At 56.8% G+C, this 19199-nt stretch overlaps 1 protein-coding gene across 2 annotated transcripts in view; it reads left to right on the top strand.

The window, feature by feature from the left end:
- The first annotated feature begins 2824 nt into the window (after positions 1–2824).
- ATOH8 (atonal bHLH transcription factor 8) overlaps positions 2825–19199 on the top strand; it is a 34500-nt gene continuing 18125 nt past the window's right edge. The window contains exons 1-2 of one of the 2 annotated variants that reach the window (XM_057558809.1): positions 2825–4060; positions 13321–13507. In XM_057558809.1, coding sequence (XP_057414792.1) covers positions 3268–4060; positions 13321–13382 — 855 coding nt within the window. In that variant the 5' untranslated portion in view covers positions 2825–3267 and the 3' untranslated portion in view covers positions 13383–13507. Of the gene's footprint in view, positions 4061–13320; positions 13513–19199 lie in introns of those variants that run through there. The other variant, XM_007175336.2, reaches the window with a different exon arrangement.

The raw sequence follows: 19199 nt of genomic DNA, 5'->3' as shown, positions 1-19199 counted from the left end.
AGCTGGTGAGTGGCAAAGCACTAGGCTAGCCTGATGCCAACCCCTGGGCCCCACGATTTGACCAGCGGGAGAGGCAGCATGGCGAGGGGGAAGGAGCATGTCCTGGGAGACCGGCTGGGTCTGAGTCCCGTTCTCCCTCCACCCAGCGCAGATGACCACTCCTATCCACTCCCTTCTCTTCCTCCCACCCCTTGGGATCTCAGTGACCTTCTCCTCTGTTTTGGAAGAGTTGGTGACAGGCTCAGGATCAGCATGAGTGGAGCCTTCGCTATTCAACCAAGACACGTGATTTTCCTGGAGCACAGCCTGGCCTCTTCAGGGACAATTTTCAGTCCTGCCATGAGACTTCTGCACGCCCTAACTAGCCATGGACACCCCAGCCTGCAAGTGCACCCCGAGCCTGGGGGGAAAAGCTGGGATGCAAGGAGCCTGGGCAGCTGTGCTAACCCAGGATGCGTAAGGCCACCGTCATTCCACTTACGTACCAGGCTCAGTGCTGTACTCGCAGCCTCACTTAATCCTCATGCCAGCCCTATGAGACAATATTACGATCTCCATTTTACAGAGGGGGAAACTGAGGCTCAGAGAGGACCTCAGCAGCTCTAGAGAGGTGGTCTTGGCTTTCCCCCCAACTCTGCCACCGACTGGCTGGGTGCATGAGGAGTGGGTAGGCTGGGGTCTCAGCTTCTGCTTGGGATCTGGAGAATGTAAAGGGCATGAAGCCTTCAGCAAAAGTTTCCTGGAAGACAGGGAGGAAGGAAACAGTGGCTTTTCGGGAGCTCACAAACCCAGGGGTTCAGGCAGGACCTCAGTGGAGGACGAGTTGCAGCAATTCTTGTGAGTGACCACATGCAGAGGCCAGCAAGAGTGACAGGGGGCTGTGCTGACCAGCCAAGGCTTACAGGAGGAGGGGAGACTGGAGCCAGTCATCAAAGAGTGAGAAGACTATTCTCTTCAGAGGGTCCCAGGCTGGTGGGGGAAACAGAAGGAGAATGGGGACTTCTCTCTGGGGCTTACCCTGGGTCTTCAGGAGAGAGGTAAGGTATGGGAAGATGCTGGGTGCCCAGGGAAGGAGGTGCCTCAGGAAGCACACATTTTATGATGCCGGGACCCATCCCGGTGGAAAAAATGAGGTTTTGCATTTACCATAGTCAGAAAACTGCATGCCTCTGCGTGTGTCCCTGTGTGAATGTGGACGTGTGAAGGGATGTTTGAAGTCTTATGTCAAAGTCCTTTTACATCTGTGATCTCTTTTTACTTCCCCAACTACCTTGAGAGGTTGGCTGGACAGAAATATCATCCTCAAGGACAGATTCAGAACCCCAGTGGGATGAACTGTCTTGCTCAGGGTCATGGAGCTTGATAGTTGAAAAGCCAAGTACAATCTACGCTCTTGCCCCTGAACCTTCTGCCTGGACCCCCATCCTACCTCACAGGACACTGTATGGCCCAGGTCACCATGTCATCTGCCCCCTCCCACCCCTAGGGCATTCACCCCTAGAGGAGAGAAGGCACTCTGATGAACCCTGCATTTTCACAAGAAAAACCCCACCGGGTTTGGTGGGTCTGGGGATGGGAGTGAATGACTGAAATCAGAAAGACAAAGATTCCAGTGGCTGCAGAGGTCAGAGCCCAAGGCCAGGGTCAAGGGTCTATCTTCTCTCAAACTGCTTAAAGCAACCACCACCAAGGAGGAGCTTACTACCACAGAGGAAGGACCTGTGAGGAGGGAAGGACCATGTGCTGGTCCTCAGGGCAGCCTCTGGGAGGTGGGCTCCGGTGAGAGCCCACTAGTTTGCCCTTTTTCTCCCCCCCAGAATCTCCAGTGGGATGGCACTGAGGACCGAGGGTCTGGGCAGTCGACCTCTGTCGCCTGCCAATAACAGTGGGCACCTGCAAAGCTCTCACTTTGTGCCAGGCAGCTCTGAACGCTTTGCACACATATGCTCAATTAATCTTCACTACACCTCGGGAAGAAGGTACAATTGTTACTTCCATTCTACAGACGAGGAAAGGGAGGCACAGAGAGGTTCAGTGACTTGCCCAACGACACTCAGTTTGTAAGTGGCAGAGCTGGCATTTGAACCCAGGAAATCTGCCTCTAGAAGCTATTCTGCCTCTGTTATTAATAATAATAATAACCAAAGCTTCCATCTGACTGGTACCCCCTCTGTGCCTGGGGCTGAATTCCCCACAGCAACGTAGCGGGCAACGTGGGGCGAGGTGACTTGAGATTCTCCCAGATGCTGCGTCTAAACCCAAAGCTTCCACGCTGCTCGGCCTCTTTAACTCGCTGCGTGCCCGTGGGAAAGCCCACTCCTTTTCAGAGCCTCAGTTTGCCTGGCGCTTAGGCCTTCTGCTTCTGGTCCCTCTGCTCCAGCAAGTGACCCGAGCGGATGGGGCCGCGGTGCAGGGGCAGTGAGGGTCTCCGGCAACCCCAGAGCCTTTCCCTTCCCTCGTCGACCTGCCCCCACCCCCGCCCCCCAGGAGAAGTCGCCATTCTGTTTCTTTCTCGATTGGCAAGCTGGGGTGGAGGGCTGGACGTGGAGGTGCTGGGTGCGGAAGGCGACATTGCGTCACCGAGAGGTCAGCAAGGCCAGGGAGACAAGGCCCGGCTCTGATCTGGGGAAGGGCCGAAGGGCCCAGAAGGCACGTGCTCGGGAGCGGACTGTCCTCTGGGGAAAGAGAAGCGCCCCGGACTTGAGGAGGGGGCGGGGAGGGAGAGTCAGAGGACGCAGGTTCTGGGCAGAAGGGATGGGGGTGGGGGGAGGTGGAGAGGACGCGGACAAAGGAGGCGGCCGGCAGCCCAGCTGTTTTGAAAAATGCTTCCTGTTTCTTTAAAGGCGCTCGCTGATCGGGTGGCCGGGGCTGGGGAGGCGGCGGCGGGAGCTGCCTCCTCTCCGGGCGGCGGCGCTGACTGATCTACCGAATTGGGCTTCTGTGTAAACTGAGGCTAAACAAACACAGATGGAGCGCAGCGGGCGTTCTCCAGAAATGCTGGCACGGCGGCAGCGACTTCAGATGACACTCTGAGCGCTCCGGGAACGGACAGCCCGGCGGCTTCGCGGAGCCGGCGGCGCAGCTGCCCCGGACGAGGGGGAGAAAGGGAGGGAGGGAGGGAGGGAGCGAGCAGGGGGAGAGCTGGAGACTCCGAGGCGCTGAGCGCCGCGGCCGCCCGGGCAGAGCCGGCGCGCAGCGTGTAGAGCGAGCGCGGCGGGCGCGCTTCCCGGGCAGCCCCACGCCCCTGCCTTGCGCGCTGCCCGCGCCATGAAGCACATCCCGGTTCTCGAGGACGGGCCGTGGAAGACCGTGTGCGTGAAGGAGCTGAACGGCCTCAAGAAGCTCAAGAGGAAAGGCAAGGAGCCGGCGCGGCGCGCGAACGGCTATAAAACTTTCCGATTGGACTTGGAAGCGCCCGAGCACGGCGCCGCCGCCACCAACGGGCTGCGGGACAGGACCCAGCGGCTGCAGCCGGTCCCGGCCCCGGTGCCAGCCCGGGTGGCGCCGGCCGTTCCCTCAGGTGGGGGCGCGGACACGGCCGGGGAGCGCGGGGGCGCCCGGGCTCCGGAGGTCTTGGACGCGCGGAAACGCGGCTTCGCCCTGGGCGCAGTGGGGCCGGGACTCCCCACGCCGCCGCCACCGCCGCCGCCTCCAGCGCCCCAGGGCCAGGTACCTGGGGGTCCCGAGGCACAGCCTTTCCGGGAGCCTGGCCTACGTCCCCGCATCTTGCTGTGCGCACCGCCAGCACGCCCCACGCCGTCGGCGGCCCCTGCTCCCCCGGAGCCCTCAGTGCGCCCGGCCCCCCCCACGCGCCCTGGGGAAAGTTCTTACTCGTCAATTTCACACGTAATTTACAATAACCACCCGGATTCCTCCGCGTCGCCTAGGAAACGGCCGGGCGAAGCTACAGCCGCCTCCTCCGAGATCAAAGCCCTGCAGCAGACCCGGAGGCTCCTGGCGAACGCCAGGGAGCGGACGAGGGTGCACACCATCAGCGCAGCCTTCGAGGCGCTCAGGAAGCAGGTACCGGCTCCCAGCCACACACCCTCACTGCGCCCGGGTATGACTGCGGGAGTGGGTGGGTAAGTGGCGGGGGGACTTTAGGGAGGATGAGGGCGTGGGTAAGAGGCAAGTTTTCCCCGCCCGGTCGGCCCCAGGGCCCAGACAGGTTTGGGTCCTCCTGGGGCAGTGACCTTTGCCACAGCGTTGGTACGGCTCTTAGTTTGCAAAGTGGGGGTGAAGGTTCGAGATCTCTGGTTCGGGCACGCCCTGGTTACAGCCACCCCCATCCCCCCTGGGGTGACCCTGTCTGCGCGTCTGACTTCACCCCTCATAGTTCACTTTTATGGCAGCGAATATTTGTCTCCCGGAGTCCCTCGGACGCGGTGGGGAGTGGAGAGGGGCAATGTGGGAATCTGTCTCCGGCGGGGAAAGGGGGAAGACCCTTACCCTTCCGGCAATTTGGCGTGGTCTTGGAGGCCCGGAATGCTGCGGAGGGGTGGTCCTGGTTTTGCCAGAACATAAGGGTCCCTCATTCCACGGGAACCTGTCAGTCCCTCCTCAGCCCCCACCTCCCAGCAGGGATGCCCCTGAACTCAGGTTGCTTCTGCGCTCTGCACCCCTCGCTCCTGGTGTCCTTAAGGACCCGGGGTACAAGCCTGAGCCCCCTCTGCAGGGGCGGCCTCAGGAATTGGCTGGAGAGAGCCTTCCCAGGAGATCCCCTCCACTGCTGCCCTTCGCCGCCCGCCGCATGCTGAAGCAGGCAGGTCTGCTGAGGGGACTGATTGATCGGGGAATCTTCAGAAACTAGTTCTGGGGTGGGTTAGGGGCTTCTTAGTTTGGGGAAGGTGGGGGCTGTCCTCACCAGGACCCCCTCACTTCTGGGGCCGATGGGAAAGAATATTTGTCCAAGAATTACCCATAGTGGGGAGTGGCAGTTTTACAATTCCACTTAGACAAGATTGAGACTGCCCTGGGATTCTAGGCTGCTCATTTTCACAGAGCGGAGATCTAAGAAGAGTGTGGTAAGTGCCCCCTGCCCCCACCCCACACAGGGCATGGGGAAGGGTTGGGGGGGTGTGGATGTGACTGTTTTGAATGGTCAGGATTTTTGCTTGTTCTGCAGCTGACTTCCTGTGTGACTTCAGGAAAGTTACTCACCCTCTCTGGGCTTTAGCCAACAACAAAGGATTTCAGAAAACATGATCTTCTTTTTGGATCACACTCTCTCCTCTTCCTCCTGTGGGTGGGGCAGGGAAGGTGCCTGTGTCCATCCATGGGAAGGGAATTAAACTCCTGGGGAAAAGAGTTTCTATGACTTTTGAGCCAAAGTGTCACATTTGGGCTTGAGTAAGATGATTGGTCAGTGAGGTAGAGTGGAGTGGAGGAGTCAGATAACTGTCATAGACAGTTGGGACCTTGGGCAGTGGGCCCAGTGGAGAATTCAGTTTCACCCTCAGGCAGTGGCTCTGTGTCAGAGGGTGGCAGCCTGGAGGGCATCCTGCTACCTACCGCCCAGGATGGAAGGATGAGATGGCAGAGACATGACTGTCCACCTGCTCACCTTGCAGCTAGGGCAACCCGTCTCAGATTGGGGAGGCCACGTGCCCAGAGCATCACAGCTGGTGAGAGGAAGGGCAGGGCTGGCACCTAGGTCCTTTAACTGACAGTTCAGCGTCCTTTTTACTCCTCCAGCTGCCTCTTTCAGTTCCGAGAAAGTATTCACGGTCTCTGTGTGTTCAACTACATCTCATTTGTCCAGTGGCTTGAACTTCTTTCAGTAATAAATTCCATCTTATTTGATCTTAACATCCCTGTCGGTTGAATTAGCTTTCCATTTAATGGAATGGAAAACTGGAGCCTGGAGAAAGAAGGAAGGAAACGCTTCCAAGATCACCTAGTGGGTTAGGGAAGACGACAGAAGTTTCTGGAATGCCCGTCTGGCCAAATGCTTCTCACAATGTCAGCTGTATCAGCGCTGTGGGCCCTGCACTCGCAGTGTTGTTAAGTCGGAAGGTGGGTGTACACATGGCTGACTCTCTGAGATGAGATTGTTAATCGTGGTTTCCTTTCACTTCTGTCCTTCTTGTGCGGAAGTTCTATATAAGAGGGACAAATTCAGGGAGAAAGTGTGCACACACACACACAGGTACACACAGCTGTACCTATACACACGATCAGTACACGTGCCCAAGAGCACACACAAACGCGTGATCAGAAGCGCCTGTCCCGGTTTGTTCCCCCCCTTGCCCAGTCCATCTGTCCCTTCCCCCAAAAGGCTGCTGGTGGGCACCGGTCTATTGTCTGGGAGGGAAAGAATTATCGCTAGGAAACACTCACCATGTCCACATCACAGCCCCCATCCGATGGGGAAAGTCCTGTGTCTCAGAGGCGCTCCTTCCTCCTCTGGACCTCAGTATCCCACCTGTAGAAAATGCGCACGTGAATACACACACACACTCGTGTGCGTATGTGTGTGTGTGCCCCTATCCAGGCAGGCTGTGACTCTGGATCTAGGCTTAGGCTTGACTGTCTGAAATGGACCCTGGGAAAGGAGGGTGAGGAAGAAGGATGGTTTTTCCTGAAATGAGGCCATGGCCGTTGCAGCACTGAGGTCAGTTCTGGGACTGTGGCTCTGGTCTGGGGCTTCATTTCTCTGAGCAGATTCCTGGTACGGTGAAAAGAGCACTGGGCGGGGAGTCCGGAGGCTGGAGTTTGAGTTATACCTCTGCTGTATGCTTTCTGTGTGACCGTGGACAAGTCACTTTCCCTCTCTGAGCCTCAGTTGCTAAAGTTGGAAAATGGTGATAATGCTTACCTCATACACCGCTTCTCTGCAGAGAGCGAATGAAGAAAGGAATGGGGGCTGTAGGGGGAATGAACATTTCTCGAACATCTGCAACGTCCTCAGTGCTGGGCAAAGGCCTTGACCGATGTAGAAATAAGAATTCTGTAATCATTTTAATAATAATCATAGAAACTGCCATTTATCAGATGCTTCCTTTGTACTGGGTCGTGTGCTAAGCGTGTTATGCGTATTAGTTCATTTAATGAAGTAGGTATTGTTCCCACCCCCCCATCCCCCCACCCTCATTCCCACCCCTGTTTCACGGATGGTGAGGCCGAGGTTCAGGGAACTTCTGTAAGTTGGTGGAGGTCTCGAAGCCTTTGGCCACCGCATGAGGCCTCCTGGGTTTTGCACTGCATGCCTGCCTGACCTGCCATTCACCAGGCTTAAGGGTGCCGGCGCCCTCCTGGGCGTGGTGCAGTCACAGCCTGCGTGGCTGTGTGCCGCTGTCATTGCAGAGCCTGGATTGAATCGGAGTCAGCGAGTCGCTCCAGGGCCCAGACTCCTAACGGCCCCGCTCTTCAGCCTGGTGACCACCCCGGAGCTGTCCACCCCCAGCAGAGGGAAGCCAGACAGTCTTCTGTGTTGTCCAACCCATCATGCTCTCAAGCAGGAAGGGGATGGGGTGGGGGGCTGCTTGGCCGTGAGAAGTGCAGGTGGGGGAGAGGGAGGCCCCCGGGCAGCGGGGCCAGGGGGTGCGTATGTGGGGCAGATGGTCAGGCTGCAGCACATGCCACCAGCCCAGCTGCTCGGGGCCCTCCCCGCCGTCTCACGTGAAGGCCATGTGTGCATAGCTGGGCCTGGCCCACGTGCAGGGCTGCCCCGGGCCGGGTGGGAGAGGGTCCAAGGGAAAGCCTGGCCTTGCTGGGCGGGTGAGGGGAGGGGCCAGAGCTGTGGGCCTCGGCCTCCCCCGCAGAACCTTCTGGTTCACAGGCTGTGCTCACCATCGGGGCATCTGGTGCGTGTGCCGATTTGTGCAGATTTCCTCTCTCCCCGAGAAGCATGAAGCCCCTCGGCATTGATGGAGGAATGGCAGCCTAGCCAGGCAGAGGCCTGGGGCAGCAAGGAGGAGCCCTCAGGACCTGCTGAAGTGCCAAACCAGTGGCGCCCTCCTCTGCTGCCCCTGGAGTGTCCCAGGGAATCCTCAGCAGGTGAACTCAGGATGGCCCAGGAGGGGGCATGAGGATGGCAGCCCCAGCCCGGCACCTCCCTCAATCTCAGACCCCATAGGATGCCAGGGGCCCATGGCCCCACTGCAACCTGTACCCCCCTCCTCAGGGAATGGGCGATGGGCCTGCTTGCATCCAGATGGAAGAGGGGTGACAGAAGCCTCTCTCCTGCCCCCTTGCATCCACAGTCACCAGGACAGCAGCTTGTTGAGCCTCATTGCACGGGGCGAAGTGCCTTACCTGGCCCTGTTGTCTTGCTGCCTTCCCATTTCACAGATGGGGATGCTTACAGAGGTAGAGTGAGTGACCAGGATTTGTCCCGTCTGGCCCTGGGTCATGGCTCTTAACTACTCAGACCCAGGTTCTCAGGGTCCAGCCTCGTTGCTGTGTAGCAGGTTGGGATTTTGTTTAAATAGAACTTGACGAGGACCTTGAACAGCTCTGTGTAGAGCGGCTTCACCCCAGGGAGCCAGCACTCACTGACAGGAGCCGATTAGAGAAAAATTTCAAATGGAATCAAGTGCTCGGCTGTGTGCTGGGGATGCAGTGATGTTGGAGCTCTGTGGGTCCAGGAGTCTCGGTGGGCGTCTTGGGCTGGGTCTGAAGTGTGCGTAAGAGTTGGCACAGAGGCAAGTGGGTGGAGGGCTTCCAGGCCTCCTCTACATTGGCTGGTTGGCTCCTGGCTTTGCTTCTCTGTAGCGCCTCCCTACATCTGCCCATGGCGATTCCATTCTGAGGTAGCAGGTATTCTGATGCCCATTTTATTGGTGAGGAAACTGAGGTCCCCTAAGGTTGTGGACCTAAGATCACGTGGATGGCCCGGAGTAGAGCTAGGTCCTCAGAATCCCGGGCCAGTGTCCTTCCTGCTTTTTCCCGCTTGCTGGAGCCAGGAGAGGGTCCAGCTTGGGGTAGGTGGGATGGAATCTTTTAGGGGCACGTGGGACCTGGTGAAAAATCCCCATACTGCACCTGCTTCTCTGAAGCGTAACAATTCTTGTGGGGTGAGCGTGAGGCAGGTCCTTTTACTTTACAGGACGTTTTGCTGCCTGTCATTAGCTGGAGCCGAGTGGCCCTGCTGCCTCCTTTGGCTTCTGTCCTCTGCCCAGGCTGAGCAGATGACTGCTGTGTGGTCCCCGGCAGGTGGTGGGATGGCTGGGCTCTGGGCCTCGCTGTGGATGCTCAGAGAGGTAATGCACCAAGGCTGGGGTCCCATGGAGTCCAGAACTCTCCATCCCCTGCTCAGAAGCGTGGGCTGCCCACCTCCCCACCATAGGCTATCGATGCTCATCCATCCCCCGAAGCCGTTGCTTCTGGCTGATTGGAAAGAGCCCAGCTAAGGTGTGAGTTCAAAACTCAGCTCATCTTTCATCAGTTGAGAGATACAGGAAGTTCTTACACTCCCTGGGCATCAAATGCTTCTTTGTAAAGTGGAAGTCGTCATTTCTACCTCGTGGCGCTGTTTAAAGATGAATTATATTCACAACACCCAGCCCTCTGCCTGGCCTTAGTAGATCACAAGAAACAGCAAGGGGATGGCCTGGTTCCAACAGTCATCCAGGGTACCCAGGCATTATTCCCACTCTGCAGATAAGAAAACTGAGGCTCAGAGAGGTGAAGCTACCTGTCCAAAGTCACCCCGCTCTTTGGGATTCAGACCAGCTCTTTCTGCCTTACCTTGACCTCCTAGAATCAGATCCTCATAGGCCAGGTTGCCTCTGAGCTGGGCTTTTGGGGGCCCAGCTGCTGCATCCTGGGCCGTGGGCACCAGGATCATCTGGAATTAGCCAGGTGAGCTGAGGAGCACACCCTGGGGAGCGGGAGGAGGTAGAGTGAGCTGGCAGAAGACGCCCTTGGTGTCCCATATATGGCCACCGCTGGTGGTGGGAGTTTGGAGAGCCCGGTGGCCAAGCTCCTGGTGGGAGCTTGGAAAGCCCGCCTTCCTCGGGTGATAAACACACGAGCTTCTGGCTCCAACCGGGTCTTAGCTGAGTGACCTGGGGCCCAATATGTCACCTCTCTGTTTCCTCATGTGCAGATGGGGTAACAATCTTTATTTGGGGGAAAGTTTCAATGGGCTAAAACTACCTGTAAATAGTGACCACGGTGCCAGGTAAGCAACCAGAGCTCAATAGATGGGTTTTTTTCTTTAAACTCCACAGTTGCTTCTTAATTTATTTAATTAATTAATTTATTTTTGGCTGCGTTGGGTCTTCGTTGCAGCGTGACGTAGGGCTTTCTCTAGTTGCGGCGAGCGGGGGCCACTCTTCGCTGCGGTGCACGGGCCTCTCATTGCGGCGGCTTCTCCCACTGCGGAGCATGGGCTCCAGGCGCACGGAGTTCAGTAGTTGTGGCGCACGGGCTTAGTTGCTCCGCGGCATGTGGGATCTTCCCGGACCAGGGCTCGAATCCATGTCTCCTGCATTGGCAGGCGGATTCTTAACCACTGCACCACCAGGGAAACCCCCTCAATAGATGATTTTCTTGTTAGACCTGGACTTTGACACAAGCAGTGGGACAGAGTGACAAATCTGGGGCAAAACTGGCTCAGAACTTGGCACGGGAGCCCCTAGGTCGGCCTTGACCTCATCTGTTGCTCTGTGGTCCCGCAATGACCCTGGATCCCCATGTGCAGATCCCTTGCAAGATCCCTGCTCCCTGCTGGCAGGGAAGCCCAGCTGCTCAGGGCCCAGCGCTCAAAGAGCTGGGTAACTCCCAGCATGGCCTCTGGGTAACAGCACACTAGGGCCTGTGTCACAGAGCCGCGCCCGGTGTCCAGAGCCTCCACCAGGAGGGCACTCCCTCCCTGGGTTCAGGGGAGGCAGAGGTGCTAGGCTGGTCCCTGAGACCCCTGCCCCTGCCCCAGGGAACCTTTCTGTCCCACAGACCTTGTTTATTTGTTCAGGCTGATAAAGCAGGATTCTCTGGACTCTGGATGAGAACAGGCAAAGTGCGTTGTTCTGCAGGCTTTTCTCAGATGGGTTTGGAGCTGTGGCCAGGGCTGGGAGGGGGAAGGGGAATGCACAGGAGTTGGTGGTCCCCGTGTCACCTCCCTGCCCCTCCCTGCGTTTCCTGGCCTGGTGAAGGGCAACTCCTTGGCAGCTAGAGGATTTTGAAAGGTGACAGCAAACCTCACCTCACCTCGGGCCTGCGTTCTCAGGACCCCCAGGGGGTGGGGGAATGAGCAGGCAATATGTCCTGGCTCCAGATCTCCTGCTTCTCACCCTCTCTGGAGCCCCTCTTTGGAGACCCTCTGCAACACCCACCGTAATAATGTCACTGACTTGTATCAGGCCTTACTCTGTGCAGCGCATATGCCATCTCCTTTAGTCCTTACCACGCTGTGTGGTCAGTCCTGTTAGCAATATGACAGGGACACCAAGGCTCAGAACGGTTATGTCTCTTGCCCAGGGTTTATAGCTAGAGCCAGGAGTTAGCCCAGGTGACCAGAAGGTGTACGAGCTTCACCTCTGCACCAAATAACTAAATCTTTATCCTCAGAGAATTTTGGGAATTCCCTGGTGGTCCAGTGGTTAGGACTCCATGCTTCCACTGTAGGGGGCGCGGGTTCAATCTCACGTCTGGGAACTAAGATCCTACAAGCTGAGCGGCATGGCCAAAAAAAAAAAAGAGAGAGAGAGAGAGAACAGTTTTTGAACCCAGTTCTAAACCTTCTGGAGTCACCTGATAGATATGGAGGGAGAGCATTCATTTGTTCATTCATTCCCTCAGTCAACAAACCCTTTGGAGGCCGGTGATGGGCAGGACCTGGGCTAGGCTCTGCATACAGAGGCCTTCCCCTGACAGCTCACACAGAGACTGACCATTAAATGAGTCACAGTAATCAGGAGTTAAGGACAGACGGCGGGCTATTAGAGCACCATCAAGGGGAGGCAGCCCTAGTCCCCGGGGTAGGGCTGGGTGGGAGGTCAAGGAAAGCTCCTGGACGAAGTGAGCTTTAACATGAGATCAAGATGTTGACGCGTTTAGGGTCCTCATCTGAAGCGGCTCTCTTGATTATGTTTCTCGAGCACAGCTCTGCTGACGTTTCGGGCTGGGTCATTCTTTGTTGTGGAGGCATCGTAGGATCCTGAGCATTGTAGGATGTTTAGCAGCATTTCTGGCCTCTGCCCACTACAGGCCGGTAGCCCCTCCCTGCCTGCTCCCCGGTGGTGACGATCAAGAATGTCTGCAGACATTGCCAGCTGACCCTTAGGGACAACATTGTCCCCGGATGAGAACCACTGGTCCAGAACAGTGCCCGGCATACTTGTTGAGTGGTCCCTGCAAGGCGCCCCACTCTCTGTGGGCTGAGGGTTAGTACCAGGTATCCGTGGTGGGGACGGATGCTGCATGTAGATCCTGGAGAGCCATAGAGAGGAGGATGCCGCAGCCTGGGTTGCAGTGCACGTTTGGGCCATTTAGGTGAATGACGCATCAGAGCAGCTCTGTTGGTTAGCACCTGTCAGGTGGACTTTGTGGTGATGTCTCCGTGTTACGACACAGAACTCTGCTGCGGTCTTTGTAGCTTTTTGCTCAAGCAGCAGGAGCATTGGTGGACAATGTTAGAGACTCCATCGCTTCACCCATACAAATCCCTGTGCCATTAGTGAGTGCCTAGTTGGTGATGAATGTCAAGGCTGTCAAGTCTGGTTGGGGCTGTCCTGTTGCAATGCCCAGCAGCACCCCAGGTCCAGAGGGCAGAAAGAAAAAGAGAAAAGCAAAAGAAAGCCAATCACGTGTGGGCTCCCCAGCTGAGCACTGGTACTTTGCTTCTGGTCTGTTCCCAGAGTCCCGGGCACCTAACTCTGCTCTGACGTTATAACGTCACTCTTGAGTGTAAGTTCTCTGATGGCAGGTCCGAGTTATTATTTGTTGTCGGGCCCCAAGTGCCCAGCAAGACAAGTGCCACTGAATGAGTAAATAGACCCTCAGAGCTAAAAAACATCTGTTCTCTCTGAGAGATTCCTTCTCAGGGAGGGAGGGGGGTGGAGCTCTGTCCTGGGGGAACTCCGTGTGCTTCGTGCTCACTGACATTCGGGCAAGAGCTGAGTCTCAATTTCTTCGCCTGCGACGCGGGAATGTGGATGCCTCCCAAGGTTGTGAGTGTGGAAACAGCGGGTGCTTAGAACAGGGAATAAAATCCGGGTTGAGGGATTAGATGGGCCACCTCTGCCGCCCTGCAGTCCCCTGTCCGGCGGTGCAGATGTCAGTGTGAGGGGCCCTACACCTGCCTGGCTGAGGTGCCCCCGGGCCGTTCTCAGCAGAGACCCTGGCAGCCCCTCCTGACGCCTTCTCACCCTCCAGGTGCCATGTTACTCATATGGGCAGAAGCTGTCCAAGCTGGCCATCCTGAGGATCGCCTGTAACTACATCCTGTCCCTGGCGCGGCTGGCCGACCTCGACTACAGTGCCGACCATAGCAACCTCAGCTTCTCCGAGTGTGTGCAGCGCTGCACCCGCACCCTGCAGGCCGAGGGCCGTGCCAAGAAACGCAAGGTACGTGCCAGCCACGCAGGCAGCAGCCTCCTGGGAAGACAGAGAGGTGGGGACAGGAACCTGGGGAGCCCCTCACTCCCCCAGGCTTCCAAAGGGACCGGTGAGCTCGGCCTTTAGGAGCTTTGCTGGGGTTCGTGCCAGCTTCAGGGCTCCTCAGGCCCCTGGGATTGTGTGTGACTCTACTCCTGGTCATGGGGCTGCTGGGTACCTGGGACAGTCACCCTGGGCCTGCGTTTGTTCATCACTCAAATGAGGAGGACAGCTTATCTCTGAAGCTCTTTCTGGCCTTACATGCTCTTAGGATGAATCCCCCATGCGACCCCTGATTGATGTCATATCAGGGTGAGATCTCCTGAACTGGTAACAGCCCGAGAGAGCCCTTCGGTATGTTTTGGTAATGTGACTTGGCCTGTGGGTTACCTGAGGCCACGCATTAAGGCAAGTGATATTCATTCATTCATTCATTCATTCTGAAGAGATTTACTGAGCCCCAGCCATGTGCCACGCTTGCCGGGCAGGGGTATAAAAATGATAAACATGTGGTCGCAGCACCCCTGCCGCTCACAGGATGCTCAGAGACCCTCTTGCCTGTGGATAAGGGCAGGAGAGTGTAGGAAAGGAGGCCCCGGAGGCCTGTGCTGGGGCAGGGGAAGGCCAGGCGGAGAAGGGACAGGTTACCTCTCCTGCCCAAGGGAGTCTGAAGGGTCATCTTTGTGTAAGTGGTGTTTGAGCTGGCATCAGCAGGACAACCAGGAGGTCACCGGGCAGATGAAGCAGGAACAATATCTGAGGCAGAGGGAATAGCCTGTACAAAGCATGATGTGTCTGGAGAAATACGGGCAGGAGGAAAGGTGTCGGGCACAGCTACGCTTCCCAGATGGCCTAGGCTTCCAGCATTTCCAGTTGGGGGTCATTGCCAGGCAGTGCAGAGCAAGGCTTATGGCAACCCTCTGGATCTCTGTGCCCACGAGGCTAGAGGGAGAGAGACAGAGGGTGGGACCCAGTCTGCATCCATGAAGAGGGTAGAGGTGGTTAGAGATGCCTGACTCCCCTGGGCATCTAGGGATGGGGAGCGGGGGGGAGCCAAGTGACTCTGGCATCCTCCATTCGTTCCTTCCTACCACCTCCTCCTTCCTTCCTGGCCAGCCCCTCCCCGCATCCCTGACATTCCTCCCCCAGCCCCCCTTTTCAAGGAGGCCCCTCTCTGGGTTCTCCAGGTTTCCCAGGGGCCCCTTCAAGAGGCTTCCAGCCAGGGAGGCCCTCTGTGGTCTCTCCTGCCCACAGCAGGGAGGGCCCCGGCATGTCCCCACCGCCAGCCACTGCCGCTGCTGCGGTGATGGCACGTTGGGGTCCTGGGAGTGATTTAATGTGGACCAATTAGATGAAATCTTCATCAAGTGGGCGAGAGAGGAAGCGCCACTGGCTGCTCGCAGGGCGGCTTTCCTCTGGAAAGTGACACGGGTAAATTAAGGGCGTGATTGATGGTCCATGCAGCGCTCTGTGACAAAGGAGGGTTGTAAACTCTCGGTGAACTTCCCCTGGCATTCGGTGGTGGTCGGTCGGAGGTGTGGATGGGCAGGGTGGGCAGGCACCATTTCCCCCATCTCTGCCCCTCATCCCCCCCTCCCCAAGTCCTCCCGTCAGCCACCAAAGGCCAGAGTGCTGGGCCCCCCTCCTTCCCTGTTCTTTGATTGGAGCAAGTGCCCTGGGCTGGGGAGGAAACCAGATGCTTGGGAGGTGAGGGAAGAAGGGGGGTGGTGGGGTGACGAAGCCCAGCAGAGACGAGCTTTTGGCTTCCCCTGAAATCACATCCAATCTAAGACACCTTAGAGACCATCTGGTCCAGCCTCCCCATTGTCCAGATTGGGAGACTGAGGTGTTAGATTGTGGGTAAGAGCATCAAACAGCCCTGAGTTCAAGGCCTGGCTCACCACCTACTAGCTGTATCATTTTGGACCCATTTCTTAACCTCTTCTTGCTTCAGTTTTCTCCTCAATAAACGGGGATGGTGGAAACATCAGAGATTTCCAAGGCCCTTTTTAGTCTGACTCTACAAGCAGAGGTCCTGCCTCACCTCTGAAGGGCAAGGGACCCCTTGCATCCTGTAGCCCCTCCTGCCGAGCGGGCTGTCCTGAGGCTGCCATCTCCCGAGGACCATGCCTGGACAACCACCATTGCCCAGAGGACTTAGAGGGAGGGATGGGACAGGGTCTTGGAGCTGCTGGGACATCTGAGGCCTTTTGGGCCCTGTAACTGCCCTGGTAGATGATTGGCAGATCACAGCACCACCCCACTCTTGGTGTGTGTGCCTTCCTGCATCTGTCCCCATGCAGGTAGGTGAGTTTCAGGGTGCCCTCAGGGATGGTCTTCAGTGACCCGCCCAGTGGCCCTGAGTGCCTGGGATAGGCCACCATTTTGTTAACCAGAACCAAGGGAGCTGGTGTCCCTGGAGACGCATTCCTTCATTTGTTCATACATTCATTCATTCAGTGTTTATCGAGCACTGGCAGTGAGTTCCGTGTTGGGCAATCCCATCCTGAGCACATGGGCACTGTGATGGGTATTTGCGATGGGGCGGGCTTGACCCTCCCTAGTCCCTGTAGACAGGGCAGGTGGATGTGAGGCTCAAATCAAGCCCCTGTTGCCCCTCCCCTGCAGCCATTCAGGGCAGCCTGAGGGTTTGGGGATGGGAGTGAGTCAGGCTTACATTCTCACGAAGGATAAAGAAAGGAAGAAACGAGAAAATATGCTGATGTAAGTGACCAGCTGAAAGGAAGTCCTCCATAAATGATCATCACCAATGCCACTGAGGGCGATCTGAGCTGTCCCAGAGAGCGTGGCTCTCTCACAGTTCATGTGCCCCAGAGGCTGGGCGACCCTTTTCCAGGACGCCTCCTTGACAGATTGTACTCAGTGTCCCCTGATGAGCTGCCTTGTCCCTCCAGACCTGTGTTAAGAATGGGATTTAAAGTGATCTTTACTTACCCTCTAGGCCCCAGGTACATCCTTTTGCCCATCTCAGCCCTTCCTTGCTGGGGGTGGGGACCCATGTCCCTTGACGGGTGAGTGCTCGCTATATCTGGGCCTCACAGGAAGTGCCTTTGAGGGTCCAGGGTCCGTTTGGAAGCCCTGGTCGTGCAGAGAGGCCCGTCGGAGGCTGCCAAGCAGAGAGACAGGTGGGAGGAGTGGAAGGGCTCTGCAGATCTCAGCTCGAGCTCCGGCTGCAGCCGGAGATAATGCACATTAAGCACCTGGCTCTGGGCCATGTTTCCGCAGCTCCTGTTTTTAAAGCAGCAACTCCTGGGAGCTTCTGAGGAGGAGAAGGAAAAGCAGCAGAACTGTTCCACACCTGGGCAGGGTGGGCATTGCCGGACCTGTGGGATAGGAGAGGACCGATTTCCCACAATCTAGGGCACTGCCTTCCAGTGAATAATAATAATAATAATAATAATAATAATAATAATAATAATAATAATAATAATAATAATAACGGCAGCAGCAGCTACTAACACTGATGGCATAGCTTAAGCCCTGGTGATAGATGGCCAGTAAGTTCCTGCCCCCAGGTTTCTCACAGGCCCCGGGGTGGCGGTGGGGGGAAGAGATAAGTCCATTACAGTGCGCTGAGCTAAGGGCCCTACCAGACGCCTGGGCACCGATTGGTGACCCCGGGGCTGTGACTGTAGCCGTGTGTGCCAGCTGGGCAGGGAAGGCTGGCTCTGCAAGGCCAGAGGCTGTTCCTCACCCTGTGGGTGGTCCAGTGCCAGAGGAGGCACTGAGGCTGGCGTAGCTCGACCGCGTCTTCGCTCTTCCTGCTGCTTTCTGGGTAGGGGAGGCTTTTCGTGGTGATGGCAGGTTCGAGGGTAGCCGGACTCCTGTTGGGAAGAACATCTTGGGTGCCGACTTCTGCATTTTTGGTGCTGGGGGCCAGCCGAGGTGGCACATTGGTTTTGGGTTGGGGGGTCAGTGGGAGCCGAGAGGGTTCTGTCTGGGGGGCTGAAACCAGGCCTCGGACAGGACCTGGTGGCACCTGCTCTTTCTGTGGTCTGTTCCGGAGCCCCGGAGTATGTGAGGCAGAGTCTCCAGCACCTGCTCTGGCTGGATCCAGCCCCTCGTGGGCAGGGTCTCCTGCATCCCCAGAGTCCCCATTGAGGGACACTGTCCTGTCTCTGTCCCCACCTGCCATGTACACAGTCACCCCCATTGGGGCTTTGGTCTCCCACTTCTGTAAGGTGAGTTGACCCCAGAAGTGACTTCTAAGGCCCCTTCTGGTCAGACTTTCCGAACTGAGGTCACCTCAGCTCCTTTTTCTGTCTAAATGACAAAAGGCGTTTACTCTCCCTTCCCCTCTGCCCATCACGGGCATTTCACACAGATCTGAAAGTTGCTCACAGAGACTGTTGGGACCCCAGTGCAGTGCACCCGGAGAATACTGATACTACCTGATGTTCTTAGAGCCTGGATCCCACGCCAGGCGTGGTGCTGGGTGCTTAGTACTTCTGACATGTCACCCTGTTGACTCCTCCCGCCACCCCTTCAAGGTGGATCCTGATGTTGTCCCAGGAACCATGAATCTGAGGCTCAGAGGCCCGAGGAACTGGCCAGTAGGAGAGGTGCCCGGGGCTCCTACCACTTCCCTGTCCCGCCCCCCGCATGGAAATAGGGTGGTGAGAGGAGGTCCTGTTTCCACATCCTCCAAGCCATGTTACTGAGTTAAATACCATGTGCTTTCAAAGCCCATGGAGTCCGTCTATGCCGGGAAAGAAGGGGGGGTGGGTGGGAAACCACCATCAAATTCCCTTCTCGTCATAAAAATGGATGCAATTTATTTTTTCTGGCATTCCAATTACATAGACGTTTGTCGCCAGCTGTTTGTTCTAACACGGAGTGTTCTCTCAGCTGTGGTTTCTCCTCTCACAGTTGACACCGTTAGTCCACACGGCTGGCAGGGACTGGGATGGAGGGGTCGTGGGCTGGGGAGCCCCCCAGGTTAGCTTGGAGCTGGCTTCCTTGGAACGCAGAACTTGGCCCTCTGCTGTTCCCCGGGTGGTCCCGAGGTGGGGGAGAGACTGGGGCGCTGCCTTCCCCTCTCCTTTCACACTGTCTTCACCTCCTCCTCCTCTACCCTCCTGACACGCACTCCCAGACCCCACCATTCTCCCCACCACGCTGTGTATGAATGAAAACTTGGGGTCTCGGACAGTGAGAAAGAACCAACCTCTCATGCTCAGAAAGTCAGAGACGTGAAAAGTCCCCTCTGATGCTCTAACCTCCAGGGCACCTCTTTGAGCCAGGGTGTCCCGCTGGAAACCCCTTCAGAGGCTCGGTGGTCCAGGATGCTTGCTATAGGTGGGTGTTGAGCTGAGAGAACCCTACAATTCCTTTCAATTCTCTCTGGTGCTGTCATTTAACTTTAAGGCACATACAACAGGGAGACCCTTGGCAAGACCATGAGGTAGGGGAAGTGTAGGCTTTGGCGCTGGAGACCTGGGTTTGAATCATGGCACTGGTACTTCCTACCCATGTGACCTTGGGTGTGTTACCTAACTTCTCTGATCCCCCGTTCTCTCGTGTGTAAAGTGTGAGCTTGTAAACCTTCCTTGCCACCTTGCTGGAAGGATTAAAGGAGATCCAGTATGAGAAAGGGCTGGCCTTTTCTCAGCGCCAGAAGGGAAATCTCATGAATT

This window comes from Balaenoptera acutorostrata, chromosome 12 (assembly GCF_949987535.1).
Source record: "Balaenoptera acutorostrata chromosome 12, mBalAcu1.1, whole genome shotgun sequence".
Taxonomy (NCBI): domain Eukaryota; kingdom Metazoa; phylum Chordata; class Mammalia; order Artiodactyla; family Balaenopteridae; genus Balaenoptera; species Balaenoptera acutorostrata.
Note: the sequence above shows the minus strand (reverse complement) of the source record. Positions and strands in the feature narration are given on the sequence as shown.